The sequence below is a fragment of the Pyrus communis genome, chromosome 11, assembly GCF_963583255.1.
Source record: "Pyrus communis chromosome 11, drPyrComm1.1, whole genome shotgun sequence".
In the NCBI taxonomy this organism is placed as follows: Eukaryota; Viridiplantae; Streptophyta; class Magnoliopsida; order Rosales; family Rosaceae; genus Pyrus; species Pyrus communis.
In genome coordinates, this window is record NC_084813.1 from 4,968,003 (window position 1) to 4,991,998 (window position 23,996).

General features: G+C 36.0%; 2 protein-coding genes across 2 annotated transcripts; one reads left to right on the top strand and one right to left on the bottom strand.

The window, feature by feature from the left end:
- Nucleotides 1-451: 451 nt before the first annotated feature.
- LOC137708922 (uncharacterized) lies at nucleotides 452-10,908 on the bottom strand. Its single transcript, XM_068448082.1, has 21 exons — nucleotides 10,371-10,908; nucleotides 9,658-9,912; nucleotides 8,938-9,062; nucleotides 8,760-8,804; nucleotides 8,572-8,653; nucleotides 8,412-8,480; nucleotides 8,147-8,317; nucleotides 7,987-8,052; nucleotides 6,868-6,936; nucleotides 6,584-6,706; nucleotides 6,418-6,485; nucleotides 6,029-6,256; nucleotides 4,701-4,816; nucleotides 3,577-3,671; nucleotides 3,449-3,505; nucleotides 2,005-2,163; nucleotides 1,879-1,927; nucleotides 1,736-1,794; nucleotides 934-995; nucleotides 791-849; nucleotides 452-720 (listed from the first exon to the last, which is right to left on the bottom strand). Exons 1-20 carry the CDS (start codon nucleotides 10,533-10,535, stop codon nucleotides 798-800), a joined length of 2,115 nt encoding a protein of 704 aa, XP_068304183.1. The 5' UTR covers nucleotides 10,536-10,908; the 3' UTR covers nucleotides 452-720; nucleotides 791-797.
- Nucleotides 10,909-18,085: 7,177 nt separating this feature from the next.
- LOC137707608 (ubiquitin receptor RAD23b-like) lies at nucleotides 18,086-23,817 on the top strand. Its single transcript, XM_068446515.1, has 12 exons — nucleotides 18,086-18,267; nucleotides 18,682-18,843; nucleotides 20,610-20,648; nucleotides 20,743-20,819; nucleotides 20,902-20,940; nucleotides 21,757-21,934; nucleotides 22,002-22,121; nucleotides 22,195-22,260; nucleotides 22,802-22,849; nucleotides 22,937-23,046; nucleotides 23,287-23,374; nucleotides 23,454-23,817. Exons 1-12 carry the CDS (start codon nucleotides 18,202-18,204, stop codon nucleotides 23,568-23,570), a joined length of 1,110 nt encoding a protein of 369 aa, XP_068302616.1. The 5' UTR covers nucleotides 18,086-18,201; the 3' UTR covers nucleotides 23,571-23,817.
- Nucleotides 23,818-23,996: the final 179 nt, after the last annotated feature.

Sequence of the window (23,996 nt, forward strand, 5' to 3'; positions counted from 1 at the left end):
TCACTTAAAAAGAGAGGAGCCCTTATGAGGCGAACTTTGCAAAATATTTCGGTGGTTTAAAAAAATTACTCAAATCCAAAACCCTTGACAACTAAATCCGTTGCAATGTTGTCTCCCTCCTGAAACCCTAAACAATACATTACATGCATCTTTCTATTCCCTAAAGTACCTAAAACAATACACTAGCTCACAATCAAAGTACTCGATACATTAATTCACAAAATCAAACATGTTTTTGGGTCAATTTAATCCTCGCGCATAGCGAGTGAAGATGAACGGTTACTTTCAGAAGTTGAGTCGAACGACGATGAACAATTACTTTCTGAGGTCGAGGTAGAAAATACTTATTACAGATGAAGCACAACGGCAGTTAGGTAGAAGATGCAGGATTAACTTCAATAAAAATAAATTAAATAAATAATAAGGGAAAAACAAATGCAACATAGTTGAGCAGAAATATGGCAGACAACTAAATCTATATATACAAATTACAAGCAGAGCATGAAGAAAATAACATGACTAACTTATTACTGAAGCTGGATTAGTTGGAAACCTATAAAAATAATTTTATCATCACCTTAACAAGTAAACTTAGCTTCTTATCTTTAACGATACAACATCAGTCAAATTTTTTTTCCTTCTTCGTAGATTTGTCAGTATTGTTGCGTTCGAAGAACTTCCGCACATCATCCAAGCGCCGGTTGGATAATGAAATCACACCTGAAACTGGTATGTTAGAATCTGATATCCGTAATGAAAACTTTTGAGCAACAGGATATCAGATAATAACCTGAGTTTTAAGCAGTATCTACTTTCAACTTTTGAAGCTCATCTTGCGCAGACATGAGCCTACATATGCACAAAAAATGTCTAAGATTACTAGGAAAATAAACATAATAATTAGGCACGGCGTGTGTTGGTTGCTATTTTGACCTCCTCTGCAGCTCAGTTATTTCATTGAGTAACTCGGTTTCCCTCTCTCGAGCTGCTTGAGGCTGCAAGAAGAGACATGCCACTTTATGTTTATGAAAAAAAATCACCCAACGCTTTAAAAGTAAACTCATAAAAGACTAATAGCAACGGCATATCAGCCTAAGCAGAAGGTTTCTCATTCGAACGCAAATTTTTCACTAGTATCTTTGTCATACTGGCAACAACTTAAGAATCCTGCGTGGACTTGCAATTCCATAGCTAGCAACATTTCAGAGGCATGGAGCAAACACAAAGCTGAAGATTCTAAGCTATCTGTGGTATCTAAGAATGAGAAAGTTGAACTTACAGAGGGTGAACTTTTGACATAATTATAATACATTTTAGAACCTGAAACAGTTTTGCTAACTTTCAAGTGTAATTGTGAAAGTTCATTGACCCCATTGCCCCAACATAACAAAACAAATAGCACTCTACAGAGCGAGACCATCAGCATTTCGAATTTTTAGTGCTATGTCATATCATTGAACTAGTTCTAGTTCAACTCATTCTTGGCATTCGTACTTGCTCATTTTCCTTATGTCACCTTAAAAGAATAAGAATAAGCCATATAAATTTATCTTATTGGTTTTACTAGAAGATCATTTCTGGACACATACAAGATATATGTAATTTAGTATTCTATGAATCTATTGGCAACTTATCCTAAGAATAGATGGAAACTTGATAAATAGCAACTAAATTTGGAGCCGGAATAGTTTGTTTGGAAGGCATTAGCATAGAAATGAAACTCTTTATAACATACCAATGATTTCTCCGAACCATTAGTAGCCTGGGTGGATCCTACATCACTTGCACGGTTGGCTGGAGTAAGGTTTTACAACAATACGTTAGGATCATCTAAATTGAATAAAATTCTAAAACTAAAAGAGCAATAATTGCTTGAACCTGTAAAATCGCCGTTAGCAACTTGCTTCATTAAACTTAAAATACTCTCCTGTTAAGAAGAAGGGACGAATAAATTTCTATCATATATGAAACATAAATAAGCCAAAAGTATTTGCTAACACATACCCTCTGAATAATATTTGTCTGCAAAATAGAGTTTAACATTGGAAAAAGAGAGTAGCCAGAAAGAGCTGGTGCGGTAGCATCAGAAGGTGATGTTAGAGGTGATGGTAGGGGTGATGGAAGAGCTGATTGTAGAGGATTTGCAGGATTGAAGCTAATCACCTACATAACCAGTAAAAGACATTCAGTAAAAGTTAATAAATATAATCTTATGCGCTTAGGATATAAATTCACAATATATCAGACAAGATGTTTTCATAGCCGTACAGGTCACCAAGCATCGAGGAAGGGAAAGAAGGAATGGGAATGGGTTCAACAAGCACCCAGAGATGATAGGATTCTTGGTTTTACAGGTATTGGATTACGGATATTAATAAGGAAACCATCTTTTAATTCCATGTGTGTTAGTAACACGTGGTGAAATCAGGAATTTCAATGATTCCAATGCCCATGTTTTAGTAAACTCCGTTAAATCAAGAATTGGTAATAATTCCAATACCCATTCCATGTAAGTAAACATGCCATAAGTTTCTGTACATATCTCTAAAGAATTCCTGGCTGGACCTAGGTCCGAAATAATCATGATAGTCAAAAAACTGATACTGCAGATTATTTCCTAAAGTGTTGTGAAGGCCGACATTACGTGACAACCATACTAAAAGAATTAAGTATTGTCTCACAAAGGAAAACAAAGACTCAGAGAAACATGCAATCAATTCATGAAATCTTAAGACCAAAAAATTCGGTCCAAGGTACCGTTTTATAGTTTTTGTTCTTTTATGGAATGGTAATATTTGATTCTTGACAGAGTAAACCATTAGAGAATTACATTCATGTGAAAACAAGCTTATGTCTTTTAATCGTTTATCAAAGGTTTTTGGGTGCAATTACCATCAAGTCGTTTGACAAGTGAGATTATACTCAACTCTAAATGGTAAGCGTGATGATGCTTTTAATAAATCGAAACAATATCTAGAAAACTGAATAGTTGAGGCATGCCTAGCATTCTATGATCAAAACGGTCAGTATGATCGATTTATCACTAATGATATTTTCAGAAAGCTTTGTCTTTCCACTTCTAGCCACCAAGGGTTTTCTGAATGACTAGGAACTTTCACTAACCCTATGTTTGGATAAGGAATTTCAAAATACCAAGGAACATTAGACTCAATTGTTAAAAATGTAATACAAGGAGTCAAGGACAATAAACAAGGGACTTTCAAAGTACCAATGAACTACTCGAGCACAAGAATGCTACTACTTAAACACTACTAATGCACCATAAAGACACTAAACAAAGGACTTACAAAAATGACACCTTGATAGATGTGTCATGTAAAGTTTTCTCAAATTTCTTATATCTACTAATGCAGGTAAGGTAATTGAATTCTCAGACAATAGGCTAGCAGAAAAAATTAAATAGGCACTTTGGCACAATTGTGCTAACCTCAGAACTACAAACCTGCAAGCTGTGACTCTTTTGCAGAATAGGAGCCGGAACCACCTGAAAGAAAAGATAAGTTATCCACAAAGTTCACATGAAGAAAACACTAAACCCAGCATTATAAAACCCACCTTTTCTGAGTCATGATTCTCAGATGTGACTTTAAAACGTCCTTTCTGCTGTACAACTGGTGCCTTTGCTTTCTCATCAAGTTCACCACTGTGAGCTGCATGAATAACTTCATCAGTTAATAAGGCAGAGTTCACCTGAGATCAGAAAAAAACATGGTTCTTGTCTATGATCTTTAATTAAATGCTTAACATTCTTAAGGCCTTTTCCTCAACACAATCTAATGCAGTCCCACATTCTCTGACCTTCTATAATCTTCCACCACTTTATTGGCCACAAGAAGCACGTCTCCCTCTCAATGTAGTTACAAGAGCATCGAAACTTAATCACCAAAACCTCTCACCATGGATACGACAGATTATAAACTAATACTTTAGAAATACCTGAAACCAAACTGGAAGGTTGTTATCACTAACCTTCACTAATCTACATTTACCACCAATTTATTACAAAGTTCCTCACACCATAACACCTTTCTCCATCATATCACAAAAAGAGAACCTTCCTTCATCATATTGCAAAAGGAAACCATAGGACAATCAGGCCCTGGCAATACCTTACAACATATAAGCAATCACTCCTACTCAAGAGACTGAAAAGGGATTCTTCACAGGTTAAAGAACCAAGTCAACTTTCTCAACAACAAAAAATCTATTGGCCACCAAGCCAATAGGCCTTCAAAACCTCCACTTAAATGCATCCTCTCAAGAACGAAAAATAACAAAACCTATCACCTCCAACCCAATTAAGTTTCCCTCAACAAGCCTTCCATCCCCTAGGCCCCAATCCTGCTTTATGTCATTTCTATCTCCCTCCCCCTCCATCTCCCAAGAAACTCTCTTTCTGTTTCAGAAAGGAATTTCCTCTAAAATCATTTCCCTCAAATTCATTATATCTTGATAAAATTTTGGACTTATTCTTAATTATTGGACCAAGATGCAGCTCATCCACTATGCGTCTTCACCCATATCTGACCTATATACTGAGCATCAATTACTTGACCACAACATGCGCGCGCGCACACACACACACATAGATGAATTCCAAAAAAAAAAAAAAGGAGAAATTGTTTTTCATGGAGACAACGATCAATAAATCCAGGGATAGCTATAATATCAGAACATGCCTGGTGACTTAGATGCTTTAGGAGGAACTTCAGTAAGCACGTCATCTGCTAGTTGTGGAACTACTGCCGCATTTCCCTTTGAATTACTTTGGGGCTGATGATTTTGCAATTTATCACTGGAGATTCCAGTAATTCAAGTTAACTTCGGCAAAGACAAAAAGAATAAAAAACGAAAAGAAATACCATGGAAAATTGAAAATTCAAAGTGAAGTTCATCAAGAATAATCATAACTTCAGTCTGAAACAAACACTAAGCAGACAAACAGATATGAAGAATGAGCTACTGCTGCTAGTTAAATAATAGATGAGTTTTCATCATGTATGCAATTGAAGAGTACTTTTTTTCTTAGGAGAACTTTCCCCCCTAAGACAGTTACCTAGTAAGACAGCAGAGATTGGAAACCCAAATATCATATCCGCATGCTAACAAATTTATTTTTTCCACAAACCTAAAACCCACATACCAAGAACCTGGATTCTGGACCTAAAACCCACTTACCAATAATCTGGATTCTGGACCATTCTCTGGAAAAATCAAAGAAAACAGAACTTTCTTGCGTTGCATCATTAGTAAGAACTTCGTCACACAAAGAGGAAAAAAAACATATCTTTTATCTCAATAGTTCCTCCAAGTTTTTTTTGTAATTCCCTCCATTACTTTCCAGTTTATTATTAACAGAACTCTATCAAACATCACAATTCACACAAGAAAACGATGGTCTTAAGTTACATTAGCATTCTTCTTCTGTGAACAGATATCAAGCCGTGAGATTCTAAATTATAAGTGGCACATCAGACGATATGACACTTTGCTCACAAATGCAAGCTAAACAATCAATTAAAACTGGCGTTCATATCAACAATCATGTTCATCTTGGAAATTTAGTCTGAAGACGGCTTAACCAATCTGCTACAACTCCAAAACCATAGGGGAAACTTCAAATGGAGTTTGGATTTCAAGGGAAAGTAAAGCAATATAGTTCTATAGAGAACTTGTGAAATATTGTAACATTTGGAAGTTTACAGAGACCTTCCATGCATACATTTCATATCACTTTGTTCCACTTGATGACCTCCATTTTTTATTGAATTTCTGATTTATTCATGTGTCTAGTTTATCAGGATAATTCTCACGTTTGCCACATGTAAATGTCCACTGAACGGCCATGTCAGACCAATTTCACCAGGAATCCGGAAAAAAAGAATGGAGTGTTGACAAGTTATTTTTCTCCCTGGAACTATCTTGTTGGAATCATGATATGCTAATCACAAGTTTAAAGGCTAACTGATTCAGTCAGAGACATTATCGTGTCAATTAAATGGCATACCTGTCTCCTTTAACAAGAGGATCACTAACTTCTGGTAAACCACTGCTGCCTGATGAGCACTGCCTTTTATGTTGAGAATTCAAAGCTGTCGCCTCCATAAGTTTCCCGATATTATCTCCATTGGGATTTTCACCCCGTTCAGTACGATCATCATGACAAGGTGAAGTATGTGGTTCATGGCTAGGACTGGCAATGCTAGAATCATCATCAGATTTGTCACTTCTAAACCTGGTAGATAAAAAGTGCTACAACATAAATAATCAAAATATGGATCTACAGGTATTAATCATTTATACAACACCTTTTTTGTGTTTTGGGAATCAAGACTTGAAAAAGTAGAGCTAAATATTAGCAAAACATATTAAAAACAGATATCACAGATGAAATACTTGGCATCATATAAAGCTGTGTTAACGTATGCAGTAGCTTGTTGGTTCCGAGTCACATCATTGTCTTCCTGTGAAACATTAATCCATGAGTAACCAGAAACAGCTATTATGATATGTATGCATGTGCTTCAAACTACCATAAATGTCCAGCCAATTTGATAAATACCATATCTGCAACTGGTTCTAAGTTTCGACAGAGTGATGGCTTTTGTTGCGCATCAAGAGCAGACAGAGAAGTCGAACTCCCTGTCTGATTATTATCAGGTACAGGGTCATCAACATCCTGAATCTGATAGAAAGAAAACGTAAATTGAGAAAGAAATGAATTTTTGTTGCTTCTGACAATAAAATGAAAAATAGCATATTTTAGACCATCATTAGATTTCATCATTATATTTTTTTAGGAATCATATAAATAAAAATATGTGAAGAATCAAGATGGACAATTACCAGGGAAGCTTGAGCCTTCATGTCGTCAAGGTTGAAGTTCCAACCACTAATTCCTCTTTTATATTCATTCTGCAATATAACTTTTTAAAATGAGAACTAATTAATAAGTAAAAAACTAAGGATTATTAAATATCAAAAATCCTAATCCATTGATCCTTTTGCAGGTTTAAATCAGTAGATTTAATAGATTTAATAGATTTAAGAGCCAAAAAGAAACAAAAAGGGAACAAAAAGCAGGATCAACTGGAACCCATTACCACAAAACAATAGAAAATTACAGAGCAAACTGGATTTGTCTGTACAAGATTTAATTATTGAAGCTGTTTAGGAATATAAATATGTCAGAAAGGAAATTAGCATCTGTTAACAGTTACAGTTACTACTAAATGAAATATACATTTACCATATGAATGTTTATTCGAGAATCAATATTGGGGGAGGGTAAAATCGAACACCAATTTAGGGGGAGAGTTGCACCTTCACATTGCCATTATGGGGTGAAACTAGCCCCTATGATAGGAAGATCATATTGTATCTTATGTCTCCATTCCATTTGTCGGTAGAGACAGAACAGGAAATTTCATCCAGGTTCAGATAAAATAATGAATAAATTTTGTGAATTAAAAAGAATATGGAAGAAGGGATGCCATCAATGATTCACCACGCGACTAGATTAATGAGGCAATGCAAAGATTATGACGAAGGCAATGCTGGCTATGGGTTGTGTATCCTTTGTTACATTTCCCATGGCAACCAATGAGTATCTGATGAGGGTAGCTTCTCTTAATCACTCCTCCACACCCTATCAGATACTTCCTACAATTTCAGCTGACAAATGCCTAATTTTTCCTAAGATTCTGTTTAGAACGAAATGGTATGTTCTAATGGTATCTAACCTCAAATGTAAATCTAAGTAACGAAAAATTTTACTGACTTTAAACTGCAAACCAATTTACTTGCAGTAATAAAAATTTATTGAATGCATGATTTTAAGTGACATTCGTTAAGTATCTTATCTTAATAAAAGCAAGCAAAACAAAACAGAATAATCACAGTACCAGTTTTTTTTAATCAAAATATCAGCAACATTCTTATTGATTAAAAAGAGAAGATTCCTGCCTGTGATAGTTCCTCCATTTGTCCATCTGGCATCTTCTTTTGTGCAAGCATATACTCTTCCTTTCGCTATCATAGGATAAACATGTGATGTTAAGTACATAAAACCCATAACTATAGCATGAAAATGAATAAGTGTTGAGAGTCGGATATGAATTGCTACCTTTAATTCCTTGATGCGATCACCAAGAGCAGGCAGGCCCTCCAGAAGTGTTCGTGAGATATAATCATTCGACCGAGCTTGCTTGAAGAAGGAATGCTTCAACAACTTCTTAGCAGAAGGTCGTTTTGAAGGATCCTTTACCAAGCAACTAGCAATCATCTGCTTAAAGGACTTAAGAAAAAGACATGTGCTTGTGAAAACTACAATATCGGAGGTGTGAAAACTACAATATCGGAGGAAAACTCAATACAAAGTATTGTCATACCTTAGAAAACTTCCTATCCCTTTCATAATCAAGACCAGGTGGTGCATTTTGCAAGGTCATCAGCAGTACCTATAAACATATAAGATTTGCATTTTGTTCAATGATCTGATAATGATCGAAAAGTTGCTCACAAAAGGATACAGTGTCATTTGATATACACCTTCATTGGAGGATACTTTGAAAAAGGAGCATGACCATGGGCAAGCTCCAATGCAGTTATACCAAAAGACCAGATATCCGCCCTGCACGAATATGACAACCAAAAATTAACTCCATGATGCTTAAGAATTTTGTTTTCATAAAAAGAAGCAGAAAAGATAACAATAAGTTTACAAAAAACAAACTCACTTGAAATCATAACCATGTAATTGCTCCATAACCTCTGGTGCCATCCTACAAGACAAAGATATAAAACCTGTTGATTAAACAACACAAAGTAATAAGAAAAGTAAGACTGAGGAATCAAGCTTATGCTGTTTGGATGGTAAAAATTAATTTTCTTAGCTAAATGTTAAAAATAGCATACCAGCAAGGCGTTCCCACAAATGTATTTCTCATACGCTGCCTATCACCTGAATCAAAAAGGCAAGCAGAAACACCAAAGTCTCCAAGCTTGATTGCACCACGTGAGTCAATGAGAATATTTCCAGCCTATGAGAAGTATTTATAAGAAAAAGAAGAGTAAAGGAATTAAAGGTGCCCAACTGTATTATAGATGCACTAAATAAATAAAAACAATAGTGGTTGCCAGTACAACTATTCCGGTGTATAGCAAACATGCAATTTCACAGAATGTATAGAAGTGAAATATTTATGCATAAGAATTGTCACTAGACTGAATACCCTACTGAATATGGGGTAAGAGGGATCAAGAATGTGTTTTCGATTGGAAAGGCTCTGTTTGACATGACTCGAGCAACCTACAAATTATTGTAAGTGACTTTTGGACAACACTGATCCAGTTGTAAAATGACCATAAAAAGTTTTGGATGAAAAGTCTTAAAGAGTGGAAGGATATTTAAGTGGAAAAAAAAAAAAAGGGCAACCGTCTTCAGATATGAGATTTTAACAGTGAATACAGTACACAGACAGTCAAATGACAGTATTATAAAAACTAGTTACCATACCCTAAAAGATATAACAAGTTCCAGACAATACAACAAAGAAACAATTTGCTGATTTGTCCACCTAGGCCTGCGACGCAACATAAAAATAATTGAATGATGCTGAATGTTAACATACTTACTTTGACATCTCGATGAATTTGGCCATGATGATGAAGATACTCTAAACCTTTCAAAATCTCACGTAATATAGTGGCTATAACAACTTCCTCAAAACCATCTGGGTATGCTGCCTTCAGAATGTGAAGACAAGAACCCCCAGCCATGAATGGCATGACAACCCACAGATTATGATCACTAACAAAGGAACAATGCGATTTGAGGACATTAGCATGGTCGACGAGGATCATTGTTTGCGATTCCCGATAAATGTTGTTCTGTAGAAAGCAACAATACACAAGACAATGCTCAAAAACCAATACCACCATGGAAACAAAAATCATGGGATTGAACAATCTAAGCAAAAAACACATGATAACTTGAGTAATTTCGAATGGGATCATGGAAAATATAAATAAACCGGAACTAAATGTCCGTATTCTCAAAAATTATATATAGTAGCACCACCACATGAACTTCTCTAAGTACCAATACAACTCAAATTCCAAAACCAAAAACGGAAGCTGAAATTAGCTGCTATTCGTAAAAATTGAATCCGTTCTCAATAGCCTTTTGCAAATTTTCACAGAATTGTAAAAATTCAATATACGAAAAGCTGGCCGCATTGCCTTCCTAGGCCTTTTACCAATCAAATTACCAAATGAAACCGACTAAAACATAAAAATAAATAAAATAAAATTACAAACAAAAATGAAGAATTGAAAATTGGGAGTACCAGATCACAATTGTCGCGTTCGAAATCGAGGATCTTGATGGCGACAACCTCCTCGAAGGGCTTACAGAGAGCACGGTGAACGGAAGCGCTGACGCCCTGCCCGACCTCTTCATACAGAATGTAGTGCTCCGGTCCTATCGGATACTTCTTCTTCTCCTTCTCCATCCCCAATCACACCAAAAATTACACCCAAAAAATCCTTCCTTTTCTGGTTTGTTTGGATCAAACGAAATCGCAGCAGCCGCAGTAGCTCATTGTGCGGCGTACAGAGAAGAAGAAGAAGAAGAAGGGGGTTGAATGCAGACTAGTAAATATCTCGACCGAGAGAGCTTTAATGGCGGTCACATGAGTTGTTGTTGCTGTAATCAAACGGTTTCTCGTGAGGAAACAAAAAGAAAAATTAAAAGCAGAGCTCAGGATTTTTTTTTTTTCTTTCTTTTTCTTCAAAATTTGATGATTTTTGGGAAGAGAGAGAGAAATGGGAATTATGGAAGAAGTCACGAAGGTACCGGGTCGCCGCTAAAACTGGAGAAAACAGAGAGAAAGGGAGAGAGAGGAGAGGGTTTGTATGCAGGAATCCCGCCAGGCCGCCACTTGTTTGTTAAGCACAGTCAATCTTTCAATTTTGCTTTTCTCACCCTTTTTCTCCACATTTTGCTTTTTTAACCTCCACGTGTCTTAGTCATATTTGTTTGTTTTGACTTTCTGTTTTTATTCGGTTACATATAAGCCGACCGTACGTGCAGTTTCTTTCCCTTCCTCGGGAGGTAGGTTATCTATCCTCCGGTCCTTCCCATTCCTTTCTATTTGTTAATTACGTTAATATTTTATATTTCTATTGTTTTTTATCTTATTATCTTTATAAAAAAAATCAATATAAAATGTTAACACAGCTTAATCGTGATCGCACAAAATATGAGAATATGGAAAGGGCACCTAAACAGGAGGGCAGACAATCTGCCGCCCTTCCTCGGCACAAAACTCTCTCCTCTAGGACATTTGGGGGTAGGTGTGGGGTTGTGTGCACGTTCTATATGAACTTGCGAATTGAAATTTACGGTTGTTAGTTGTGAATCCGATTCTCGCTGGATTTAAATATATTTATTTAACAACTAAATTCAAACAGTGATGGATAAAAACTGACTGCACGATATACGATGAACGAACACGATTCTCGGATCTCTAGAATCCTCATCAAAAAAATTCAAAGAGAATCCTGCTGGGTTAGTTGTTACCTCGATTTGAATATTCTTGGATTTCAAACTTACACAACTCAAGCAACAAAGGTCGTCTTCGAGATCTAACTTCTTTATTCTTCAAAACCTCTCTTCAATGGCAAAATGAATTTAGTCAATTTACCCCAAAAGATTCATGGACCATTCTCGAGGGTTTGCTACAATTGCCCCTTTGGTAGGAATGGACTACGTTGTTCATGGGCCCTATGAAGTGAAAAAGTTATGTGGGAAAGCACTTGGCGGCATTCCTGTGTTGCGGATTGTATGTTTTGTCATGTATTTGGCAGCTTTTGGTCCTCATGATAACATAGATGTTTAAATTCAAATGAATTTTTACTAAAAATTCACGGTATTATTCATTTTAATGAAAAATTATATTTTTACATTAAAAAGTCAAACCTGGTATTATTCATTTTACCCTTTATTTTGTCCTTATCATTAAAACTCAAAGTTTTCAAGCTATTTTCATTAGTTTTCTTTAAATTCAAAGGCCTATATATATTTTTTTTTTAAACGTAAAACAGATTTTTTTTTTAAATATATATATATATATATATATGAATCTTGCTAAATAGTTCTCAATCTTACACGAGTTGTATTCGATATATTTATCTCTAAAAATAGATATTCTAGATATGCATCTTCTTAAAAAACAAGGTGTTCCAAAATTTATATTTAAATAGGTACAAATAGTATTTTAATTAATTTAAACAATGCATGGTAGCTAATGAATGAGTGTTGACGATAATATTTCTCAATAATATTGAGAATTAAATACTTAGATTAATATGGAATTATAATCCAAATAAAATTTCAAGAATCTTAATTTTATTAAGTTTCTTTCTGTGTCATAATTTAGAAGGATTTACCAATTTAGTAATGGGAATTCTTGTTAGACCAGGACCCTAAAATTTATCCAACAATTACAGTAGCCCTAAGAGGGGACGCCCCATAGCCTCCACCAAAAATTTGTGGCCGGGGGGAAGCCCTAGGCTACAATTAACCTAAATTTTCAACAATTTTTTGACACGAAAATTCTATTTTCTTTTTCATCTTTCTGGACTTCTTTAACATGATAAAATACACACAAGTATGAAAAAAATACTAGTTGATCATGGCAACAAACAATTTTAATCATGTCTATAATTAACTGAAACTATGAACATACTAGTCTAGTTTTTACTTGTTAATTTCCAAGAAAATATATTTTTGTTCATGCTTCTAATTATTTTAGGGTAAAGTACCAAAAACTACCTCAACTATTGGAATCACGACAGTTTCATACCTCATCTTTTAAAATTGACAATGTCATACCGCATTTTACAAATTTGTGACAATGTCATACCTCCGTCAATTTTTCTGTTAATTTTTATAGTTAAGTGTTGACGTGGCAAGAGATGGGGACCATTTTCTATTAAAAAATTATTAAAAACTAAAAAAATATTTAATATTTTTTAAATATTAAAATAATAAATAAAAGTATAAAAAATAAAATAAAATAAAATAAACCTTAGTCGTCCCTTCCCTCCCCCCTCTCTCTCTCCCCATCTTCATCTGCTTAATCTTTAACCCAGGAAAAATTAAAAAATTAAAAAAATTAAAAAATTAAAAAAAAAACCCCCAGAAGAAGGAAGAAGAAGAAGAAGAAGAAGAAGGAGAAGGAGGAAGAAGGAGAAGAACAAAAAAAACTAACAGAAAATTTGACGGAGGTATGAAATTGTCACAAATTCGTAAGATGCGGTATGACATTGTTAATTTTAAAAGATGAGGTATGAAACTGTCGTGACCCCAATAGTTGAGGTAGTTTTTTGTACTTTACCCATTATTTTAACATTTACAATAAATTTTAGAACAATAAAATAAATATAAATATTTATGAAAATTCTTTCAAATCAAAATATGCAACGAAAAACACATCCCAACAACAAGTAACGCATATTTTGTCAATTAACCATGGCACCGATACAAATGTTGGGTTGTGGACTACTTTAGTACGCATGTGCGGAAGCGTGATGGATGACGCAAGCATAAATAATCCAAGGGTAAATTACTATTTTACCCCTCGGATCTATGTTTAATTACAACTTTACACATGACACGCCCGACCCTGATATTCTCCAAACATCAGGGTAGGCACGTGTTGGCCGACACCCGAAGGTGACAATGTCATATTAGGATGCATGAGAAATAATAAATATAAACAATACTTATAAATCTAAATACAATGATTATGCAATTATGGAACATGTTCAGAGCATACAATTAATCCTAGACACTAAAAAGGAATAATATAAAATTGAATGCACAAAGAGATGGGTCCTACACTGAGAGGACTTGAAGATGTCGATGCAGGAGTGCCTTGACGCTGAGATTGTACCGTGGTATGTCCGTGTAAACTCGTCGTCCCAAATACATAATCTAAGTTAGAATTAGGCCACAAGGACAAAAATGAAGAGATTTCAAGTGTCCCGAGGTTTACCAATCATCGAAAAGACAAGGAAATTGCCAGAGTTGCGCCATTGCATCGTAACTCAGTAATTCGTCCTTCTCCGTTCCAATTTCAAGAGTGTAAAAGAGGGCTAGAGAAGGGTGGTTGGTATGTGGTGCTCACCGTAGAGGATGATGTGTGGTGGTCGTCGGCTGAGTGTGATTCTCGGAGAAGAGAGATGAGAGAGAGGTCCAAGAGTTGTGTGGAGGGAGAGAAAGATAGCTAAGAATGTTTTTGGGGAAAGACATGGGAAGAGAAAGGAGAATGAGAGTGGGCCAAGGTGAGGAGACAAAGCCAAAAGAAGTGGGCCCCCTTGGGCACACCATTTAAGACCCAAATAGTAACCATTTCAAAATATTTTTCAACCTAAAGTGGAATTATGAAAATGCCCTTCCATTCCGTAAATTCCGGAACGGGTTGTTACAATACAACATCTTTAAAATATTTCAATCTCATACATTTACTCTTTCATTTCAATGTCATACATTTATCACAATTTTTGTTAGTTCCTTCGTATATGCTTACGTGGCCCTCGTGGACCCCACTCCAGTCCACAACAAAAGCAAGCTTCGAAGAAATAGATTTACTATGGGCATTCGGCGTGTCATCGGATAAAGATGGTACTCTGAACATCGCATTGTAAACACTAAGTTTAGGAGTAATAATTTCTTAAGCAAAATTATGAAGAAAGTCAAATTAGTGCTTTGGCCTCTAAACTTATTCGTGTTAGACTTCTTGGTTCATTATTCGAAGTTGGTTAACTCTGGAAAGATTGGCTGACTAAAACCCATTTCATGAAAGGAAACAAAGGATGATTACTTCAATTTACTTTAGATCAATGTTCTAAAAAATGGCCTAGGCAGCCGCCTAGGTGCTGAGCGGTGGTGACTCGAGGCGTTTTTTTGCGAATCGGTTGGAAAAATCAGCTGGGCTCTAGGCGGGCTAGGTGGCGAGGAGTTTTTTTTTTTTTTTTTTTTTTTAAAAAAAACTAAAAAAAAAATAAAAAAAATTATCTACATTACTATATTTCCTTATTTTCCTCCTATTTTTCATTTTATGTGGTTTTAAATTGTGAACTTATTGTACATGTGTCATCCTACAATACTCCTCACTATGGTTATATGGCATATATGCTTAATGTGTTTTTAAATTTTGGACTTGTTGGATACTCTTTTTGCATTTTATTATTCTTTTATTATCTTATCCATAGATTTCATACAAGTTTAATTTTTTGTAAGTGTCAATATGCACTTATTTACAAGATATACAAGAAATTTACCTAAATCCGTCTAAGCCGCCTAGGCGCTAGGTGCTAGCCCGCCGCCCGACTAGCGCCTAGCATTTTTTAGAACCTTGCTTTAGATTAAACTAAGTAGAAGCCAAAAAATGCAATAGCAAACTATCTCCTAAGGCATCTAAATCCTTTTAGGAATATAAAAAAAATTGGCACATTCTGCCACACATTTAGCTTTTTAAAGCTACTCATTTGGAACTCCAACCACGAGTTTACAATTGGATTACTTTTCCTACAATGACTCTCAAGACCACTATAAATACCCTAGTTTGGGTATCTACCAAATAAATCTTTAAGGATCTATTATCTATAATCATCGTATTTCTTTACTCCATGTCGTCTATGCGTATATATACCCATGAAGACTCATCTCTCCTGCACGCTCTGCCGTATGCTTATTCACTAGGAATGGTTCACGATGTAGCACGCATCACACCACTCATTCTCTAAAACTACATTGTGATTTGATTCTCCATTCCTAAAGATATGTAGGCAATCCAACAAGGATTCAATCGTACACACCCAATCAACTCCCATTACCCCATAGCCATTGTTCATGGGTTGATTATGACAAATATTGTTGTCGACCCGCACAATCATCTCCTTTTTTTCTGCATGGAAGTGCCGCTCCTCTTAGCGGCTCTGTACACCTTCCACTAGTTTCTCTTAAGTCCATAAACTATTCATAATGCGTTTAACTACTTGAGCTACAAGTCTTTTGCACTAGTGATGCTAACTTTTTTTTCTTTTGTTTTATGTAACATTATATTTGCATTATGGGTGCCACACAAAAGGCAATATAATGATTTGATATTAAACTCACTATCCATGAGTGATAAATCTAAAACCTCACTTACAAATTAAGAAGAATATAATCCTAAATAGCAATGAAACTATCCGTTATTTAAACACACTTTCTTATTAAAGATGAACTTTACCATTATCTAGTATATATTTACCCACACAATCTCTCTCTAAGCCCGTGCCGTGACCCTCTCTTCTTCTCCAAGAAAAAGCCCTAGGTCTAGAATTTCACAGCCGATGACCCTAGCTACCGCTTGGGGTAGGCTGCAAAGACCTCTCCTTCCCTAAAACATCCTCATCTCCTCTTTCTGTCGTCCTCTCTCCCCCTCCCCATCCACCCTCTATTTCATTCTTTTCAATTTCACCCATTTGCCAACTTGCCCTCATGCCTCACCTCGTTTCCATTTTCTTTTCTCATAACAACTTATCCAACATCTCTTTCTAGTTTGGTTTAATCAAACCATGATTTATTAAGTGTGTTAGTCGTGTTTCATGAAGGTGGTTGTCTGAGTGTTTGTGGCTCTTGTAGATCTGAAGCATTTGCAACTCCCTCTCGGGTAACTAGGGCTTCCCTGGCTTTCGCTATGGAGGTTATGGCTTGGTCCAATGGTTTTTAGTCATGTGGTGGTTGTGGAAACAACATCGTTGTAGCGTTGTTAATGACTATGGTGTAGGTCCCTATTTTCTTGCCACTATTTGCTGCCCTTATCAACTTGCAACCCACGCGACTCTAGTGTTCTAAAATCTCATATTCTACTCCCAGATGGATGATACCTTTGATGACTTCTAGTGCTAGCAAACTACGTAGGTTATGGGCCCGTGGCGTGGCGACAACGACAGTGGCTCTAGTGTAGAACTCCTCAAGCCTCTGTCTGTTGTCAACCAACGCCTGACCCATATGTCCTTATTACGCTTGCCTTATGTCATGTTCCCGCACTTCGTTGTGGATACGTTATCGGGTTTAATTAGTTTAGTTTTTTTTTATATGTATTTTGCTTGTAGCACTTAAAGCGAGTTAGCTTAGTAGCTTTTGTTTTACTTTGGGGATTGTGGTGGCTTCGCTATTTATGATGGCTTTATGCATGTATGTGAGGGCATAGTTGCTTGATTTGTCACCTCTGCCCTTTTTTTTTTTTACAGGTCCACTTTGGGATCCTTGCTTGTGTTGGTCTATTGCGTTAGCTGTATAGGGTCTTAAAATTATTTGTGATTTGGGTGAATTATCTCTAAATTAAGAAATTAATCACTAGAGCAAAAATACTTGCTTGACACCTCTTGTATTTGTTGGTCTTGATAATGAAACACTTTATCACTTTTGTTAAAAAAATATATATATTGAGCCACACATATTATAGAAGTTTATGAATAGTCTCACTTTTGGAAAAGTCCTATTAATATTTCTCATATTTTGAAATCTCAAAATAGTCGTTGTGTTTTATTCTATCAGCAATTTAGTCCATGTGTTTACATCCTTTAGCCAATTCAAGATATTCAGTTAAAGGATCATAAAAATTGACATGTGTCAAGCAAGTGAGAGGACAACAGGGTAATTTTATTTACACCCACTAAACAGATACGATGCCAATCTTTAAAAATTGATGCTTCGTTCAATTCACTTGAGTACTATGCGTATAGGACATGTCAATTTTAATTGTCTTTTAACCGAATGTCTTAAATTGGCTAATAGATATAAACACATGAATCAATTTGACCAAATTAAAAATATAGGGATTGAATTGACCGATAAAACACGGAGATTATTTTAATACTTAAGCCATTCATTTTACAACCATGGCTTATGTACAATTTCCATAAAAGTCACGTGCGCCTCTCGTGCATTACAGTATTTATTACGAAGGAGTTGAAAACGGGACACAGTACACTGCTCCTTCCCTGCACTCGGTTGCCTTCCTTTAAAGGCTTCGGCCTTCGGTTTCTAGGGTTTTTCTGTTTCTCTCTCTTAAAGCCAATCGAGACGCTGTCGTTTGTGGACTTTGCCAATCCGCCGAGATGAAGCTCACTGTAAAGACCCTCAAGGGCAGCCATTTCGAAATTAGGGTTCAGCCCACTGACGCCGTGAACATCTTTCTTCTTCTCCCTTTTTACTTTTTTTTTGAAATTTGAATTCCATGCTCTTGTTCAGTCTGTTTGGTTGGTAAGAAAATAAGGAAAGAAAATCTTGAGGAAATTTGAGATTTTGTAACTTTTTATATCTTATTGCTTGTCAAGTAATTGCACAATGTCAATGCAGAGTAATACTTCCGATTTCTTTTTTCTTTCCGCTTTTGGGAACCACATTCCTGTCCAATGGAAGAAATGTTAATTTTGTTTTATATGTGGAAATTTTGTTTTAATTTTATGTCCGTTTATTCGCATATCACGTTAGCATAATTGCATACAAGAATGGCTATAGCCTATAGAGAAGCTTGATATAATTAGAAAATTGAAATTGAATATTCGCGTAATGTACTTATGTTACTTCGAATACAGGTTATGGCTGTGAAGAAGAACATTGAGGATATACAAGGAAAAGATAATTACCCATGTGGACAGCAGTTACTGATTCACAATGGGAAGGTCTTGAAAGACGAAACTACATTGGCTGACAACAAGGTCACAGAAGACGGTTTTCTTGTTGTCATGCTTAGCAAGGTAATCCTCTTTTAAATCCAAGGCAATATGCTATTGCAATCAAAGTAACTCTTATTCAGATACGGCAACCAATTTTTATTGATTGATGTCTTAATTAATTGTATGATTTCATGTCAGCTTTGGAAGCTTAGTTCATGGTTATAAGATTAGTAAATAAGTTTATTATTAGGGGTATTTGGCAAGTTCTAGTCAGAGAATCATTAATAATCTAGATTTTACTAGATTTGAGTCCGACATATGTGTTTTGTCTGATCTTGATTACCCTTTCTTTCCATCCTTTGAAACTATTTATGTTGTTCAGAAACACAGAAATGGTAATGCCTTACTATTCTACTAAAAACTTGTGTATACTATAATTAGTGTGCGACTTTAGTACTGTGCCTTCTGGCACGCATTCATGCCCGCGTCATTTGGCTCTTTTTTATAGTGAATATCTATATAGAAGGGAATAGATAATGATCAAAGAAAGAAAATCACAAGAAAGGTTGGGTTAGCTCAACTGGCCATGTGGATAAATTACTGGGAATTCGCATGTTCATGTAATTTTTCAATTTAAACTATTTTTTTACTGTTTATCCATCTTTAATGAAGTTGTCGTCTTTTCAATATGGAATTAACCAAGGGCATTTATGATATTTCGAATGCTTAGGATATGAGAGTGATTAGTAATGGTTAAACATTCGTATCAGAGGAATGATTAGTAAATCGGGCAATATACACATGTTTCCACACCTCTAATTCTGGAAGATGAAATGCTTTATTAGTTGGGATTATTTGTGATTTAATCAAAGTAGTTAGTCTAACAATGCTTAAGGTATGTGTGTGATTATTCTGGCAACTAAAGTAACATGGTGGCATTTGTGAGTAAGATTTCAAAGTAATTGTCATGATATGGACTGCATGATTACAACAGTATAATTAGTGGAGCTTCCATGAATGTGTCGAATAAAGAATTTTTTTGGCTTTTCTTCTGAATGAGGTGCATGAATCAATCCAGTTTTAGAGGGTTATGGCCTTTTCTTAAGTGAATAAAATGATGAATCGGCAAAGTCAAGATCTTTTAATTTATATTAGAAGTACTACTATGCGGGTGTGTGTGTGAGTGTGAGAGGGAGAGATGGGGTCTGAGAGAAGAAAAGTAGAAGGAAAATATTAAAAATGAAATTAGGTAAGGAAGAGAGGACCCTTTTAAACCGAGCCATAGTCGATATCATTGATGGAAATCTTTGAGTGATTCAGATGTAGAGGAATGGAAGAATTTCTTAGGGGAGCAAGGGACGAGGAGATGGATCTTCAATGGGATCAATTTGGTTTTGGCTTCCTTTTTGGTATTTGCATTTTCAGAACTTAGGAATAGTTCTTTTGAGGCTATATTGCATGTTGCGGTACATTAGTTTTTTGTTAGTCTGCTGCCATGTATCTTTGTTGTTTAGTTGAGTTTGTTGTCTTTGTTGAATTGTTTAGCTAGCATCTTCTAACTAGACTATTGGTCAACTTGTTCCCTACATTGTTCTGTTTTTTAAATGAGACTATGTTTCTTATTAGAGGGGCAGGATTATTATTAACACCATGATTAGTAGAATATGGGACAGGAAAAATACTAAAAAAAACTGCAAAATTTGGTTGAATTTATCGTAATCGATTAGTTAACATGTTGGTTAACCGTATTCTGAAACATGGAGAAAAGACATTAACCAAGATTGTTTGCTTTCTCTGCAATGTGCATATGCTCTTGTGCCCACCATTCTTTCTGGAAATTTTCACAGAATAAAACTTCAGGCTTAGCAGGGTCTTCTTCTTCTCAGGTATTATTCTCGATATTAGTTGCTAGGCATTTGTTAATTTACTTTTGGGTATATTATTATTGTATAGGGTAAATGCTGTATCTCTGTGTTGCAGCCTGCCTCTACAAATCCTCCTACAACTCCACCAACCACAAATTCTACAAACAGAACTGAAGCTCCCATACAAGAACCGTGAGTTTACATGACAAGCAACCTTTTGAACTTGTGTTCATATTAAACTAGATTCATACTTTTACTTTTTGTGCTGCCGCAGACCCTTGCAGAGTACCACATCTGCTCCAGACACTTCTAGGTATTGTACTTTATCCTGACGTTATATTTAACAATATGTTGTACAAATAACTTGTATGTGTAAATGGTTAAAATTTGAATTACCTTAGATTGTTGCATATGAAGCTTGCATTAAGTTGCATTTGTTACTAAGGAATCAAGTACATCGATTAAAGTGGACTTTACCCAGCATCTTTTGATGGGAATCGTTTGTTTGAGTTAAGGGCTAATCTTTTGACACTCCTACTCGTGTGGATAACTAGAGTTGTCTCTCTTTCGTCTTGTAGCCTCCATTGGTTTTTTTTTTTTTAAATGATTTTTGCCTTGTATTACTTGTATAGCCCCTGGAACCTTTTATTTAAGTTTATATATGAAGAAGAGAGTATGTGTAGTCATTGTGTTACCTTTGAACAAGGCAGTGTGGAATGGTGGTGTGTCCTATTCACGTGTAATTAGAAACTAAGGTTGAATTTGGTGCCCAACTTTCAATACAACATACGAGCCTTAAAGTCAAGTTCTTGAGCTGAGCTCAGTGTGTGAACCATGCTGTCTAGACCTTGTTCATGCTCACTCAGATACTTATGTAGGTTTCGTTAAGACTTAGGAGGCCACTATATATTCAATTGTGAATTAGGGTTTAGTGAATGAACTATCCTTGTTGGTACATTGGCTGCTTCAAGAAACTGCTCTTAAGCCTCTTATTATCCTCTTTTCATTTTTTTTGTCTCTATAATTTGACTCAAAATAACAGAGTTGGGTTCCTCTTGCCATAGTTGAATACTTTTATTGGTATTATGGTATAACATAACGATCATAAGTCCCTCTGTTACAACTGCAGTGCGCATAGTGATACCTATGGTCAAGCTGCTTCAACTTTAGTTGCTGGTACTAATCTTGAGCAGACTATTCAACAAATAATGGATATGGGTGGTGGCAACTGGGACAAAGAAACAGTTACACGTGCATTACGAGCAGCTTATAACAATCCGGAGCGAGCAGTGGACTACTTGTACTCTGTATGTCTCTTAAACTTGTTGCTATGATGTTGATCTATTGTGTAGCTGCTGACATACTGTTCTTCAGAGTATACCAGAAACAACAGAAGTTGCAGTTCCTGTAGGTAATTTCCCTGCAAGTCAGGCAACTGATGTTGCCCCCGTCTCTGGAGCGCCTAACTCTGCTCCTTTGAATATGTTTCCTCAGGTAAAGACTCAGGCTTGTTTGATGGTTTTTGTACATTTATTGAGGCATTGTATCTAAAACTGGAATCCTCCAGGAAACACTCTCTGGTGCTGGCGCTGGGGCCCTTGGATCCCTCGACTTCCTTAGGAATAATCGCCAGGTAAACTACTTGTTATATTGTATCCCAGCTATGGTGTACTTTTTGTATATTGGATGTTGATATTATAAACGATCACGTAAACATTATTAAACTTGCAGACATTTTTATGATAGTATTACTTGACTATGTTAACAATTGGCCTAATATGTCAAATTTAGTCATGTGGTATCAATTTTGTCAGTCTCTCCTTGGTTTATGTTTGGTACCAGAAATATAAACAAAAACGCAAGGGTGAGGCTGACAAATTGAAACCACAGGATTAAACTTGACATATATGGAAAACCACAAGTATCATTTTTAATATTTGGAAATTTTGTGATAATGTGTAAACTGGTTCGGTTCTCATGAATCACAGAAATGTGCAGATAGGGTAGATGGGTCATATATGCAGTGAGGGGACATATTTTTCCTCAGTTGCAAGCCGTGTTTGGCTAAACTGTCTCATCTTAATGGTTTATATTTGAGTTTGATTTGGTTTGCTTGCCTTATTAATGTGCGGTCCTGAAAGGTTTGCTTTACCTTTTTCCTATTTCCATCATAGTTCCAAGCGCTGCGCTCAATGGTGCAATCAAACCCACAAATTTTGCAGGTCTGCATTTGCTTTACGTCTTTGACATTAAATATTGTGATGGTTTCTTATAATGTGTTAAATAGTTTCATGTTGCTTTTGTTACAGCCCATGCTGCAGGAACTCGGAAAGCAAAACCCCCAGCTTTTAAGATTAATTCAGGAGCACCATACTGAGTTCCTTCAGTTAATAAATGAACCCGTTGAGGGTTCTGAAGGGTGAGTATTGACATATGAATTTGGTACATTTTAGTCATAAACAAGGGCCCAGTTACACAATTGCTTGCTCATCAAGTACTTTTTCTCCACCCACTTATCTTCCGAGGCTCTGACTCTTAGCCATCCCTTGGATTTGCATTGGGGCTTGTTAAAGCTGACCGTATCTTCACTGGTTTATGTTTCTATAGAACTTGTCAATATCATGACTTGTATTTCTTATAAGATTTCCCCATCTTCCAGTGACATATTTGATCAGCCTGACGGTCCTGACCAAGATTTGCCTCATGCCATCAATGTAACCCCTGCCGAGCAGGAGGCCATTGAACGAGTATGTATTCTCTCTGTTCCTAACAACTGCTACATAATCTTTTCATAAGTATTGATTAGTTTGGCATTCCCTGTTACAGCTTGAGGCGATGGGATTTGACAGAGCGTTGGTCATTGAGGCTTTTCTGGCATGCGATCGCAACGAGGAACTGGCAGCCAACTATCTATTGGAGAACGCTGGAGATTTCGAGGACTGAATGATTGTTTTAAACACCCAGTTATACTTTAACCCATTGGATTCATGGTTTTATTGGTTTGAATCCGCATCATTGTCGCTGAAGGCGGTGCGTGGAGTGTCTGGAGCGACTTAATGTCCGCAAGAAAATGAATTTAATTAAATAGTAATTGTTTTTTTATTTTTTGTTTTTTCAAATTGGATTTTTTAAGTGTAACATTCTTTTCGTACTCCAGTTTTTGGTATTATTATGAATGGCAATTGAAATTGATTTCTAACTTTCAATTTTGTAAAAGATTTCGTGTTGATATGTGTTCGTTGAAACCCAACGCCATTTCCTTCATTGTCTCTGCCACTCTTACATCTCTCTCGTGCAAACCTCAAACTATGGTCACCTTCTCTCTTTCTCTCTCTCTCTCTCTCTCGCACTCATGACGAAAAAACCTAT

Excerpts from the sequence above, each read along its gene's own strand:
- LOC137707608 (XM_068446515.1), top strand. The coding sequence starts at position 18,202 with ATGAAGCTCACTGTAAAGACCCTCAAGGGCAGCCATTTCGAAATTAGG. Across the intron at positions 20,649-20,742 it reads CAGGGTCTTCTTCTTCTCAG|CCTGCCTCTACAAATCCTCC; the intron begins GTATTATTCTCG and ends TCTGTGTTGCAG. Across the intron at positions 21,935-22,001 it reads CAGTGGACTACTTGTACTCT|AGTATACCAGAAACAACAGA; the intron begins GTATGTCTCTTA and ends ACTGTTCTTCAG.
- LOC137708922 (XM_068448082.1), bottom strand. The coding sequence starts at position 10,535 with ATGGAGAAGGAGAAGAAGAAGTATCCGATAGGACCGGAGCACTACATT. Across the intron at positions 6,707-6,867 it reads TGAAGGCTCAAGCTTCCCTG|ATTCAGGATGTTGATGACCC; the intron begins GTAATTGTCCAT and ends TCTTTCTATCAG. Across the intron at positions 3,672-4,700 it reads TAAAGCATCTAAGTCACCAG|CTCACAGTGGTGAACTTGAT; the intron begins GCATGTTCTGAT and ends TTATTCATGCAG.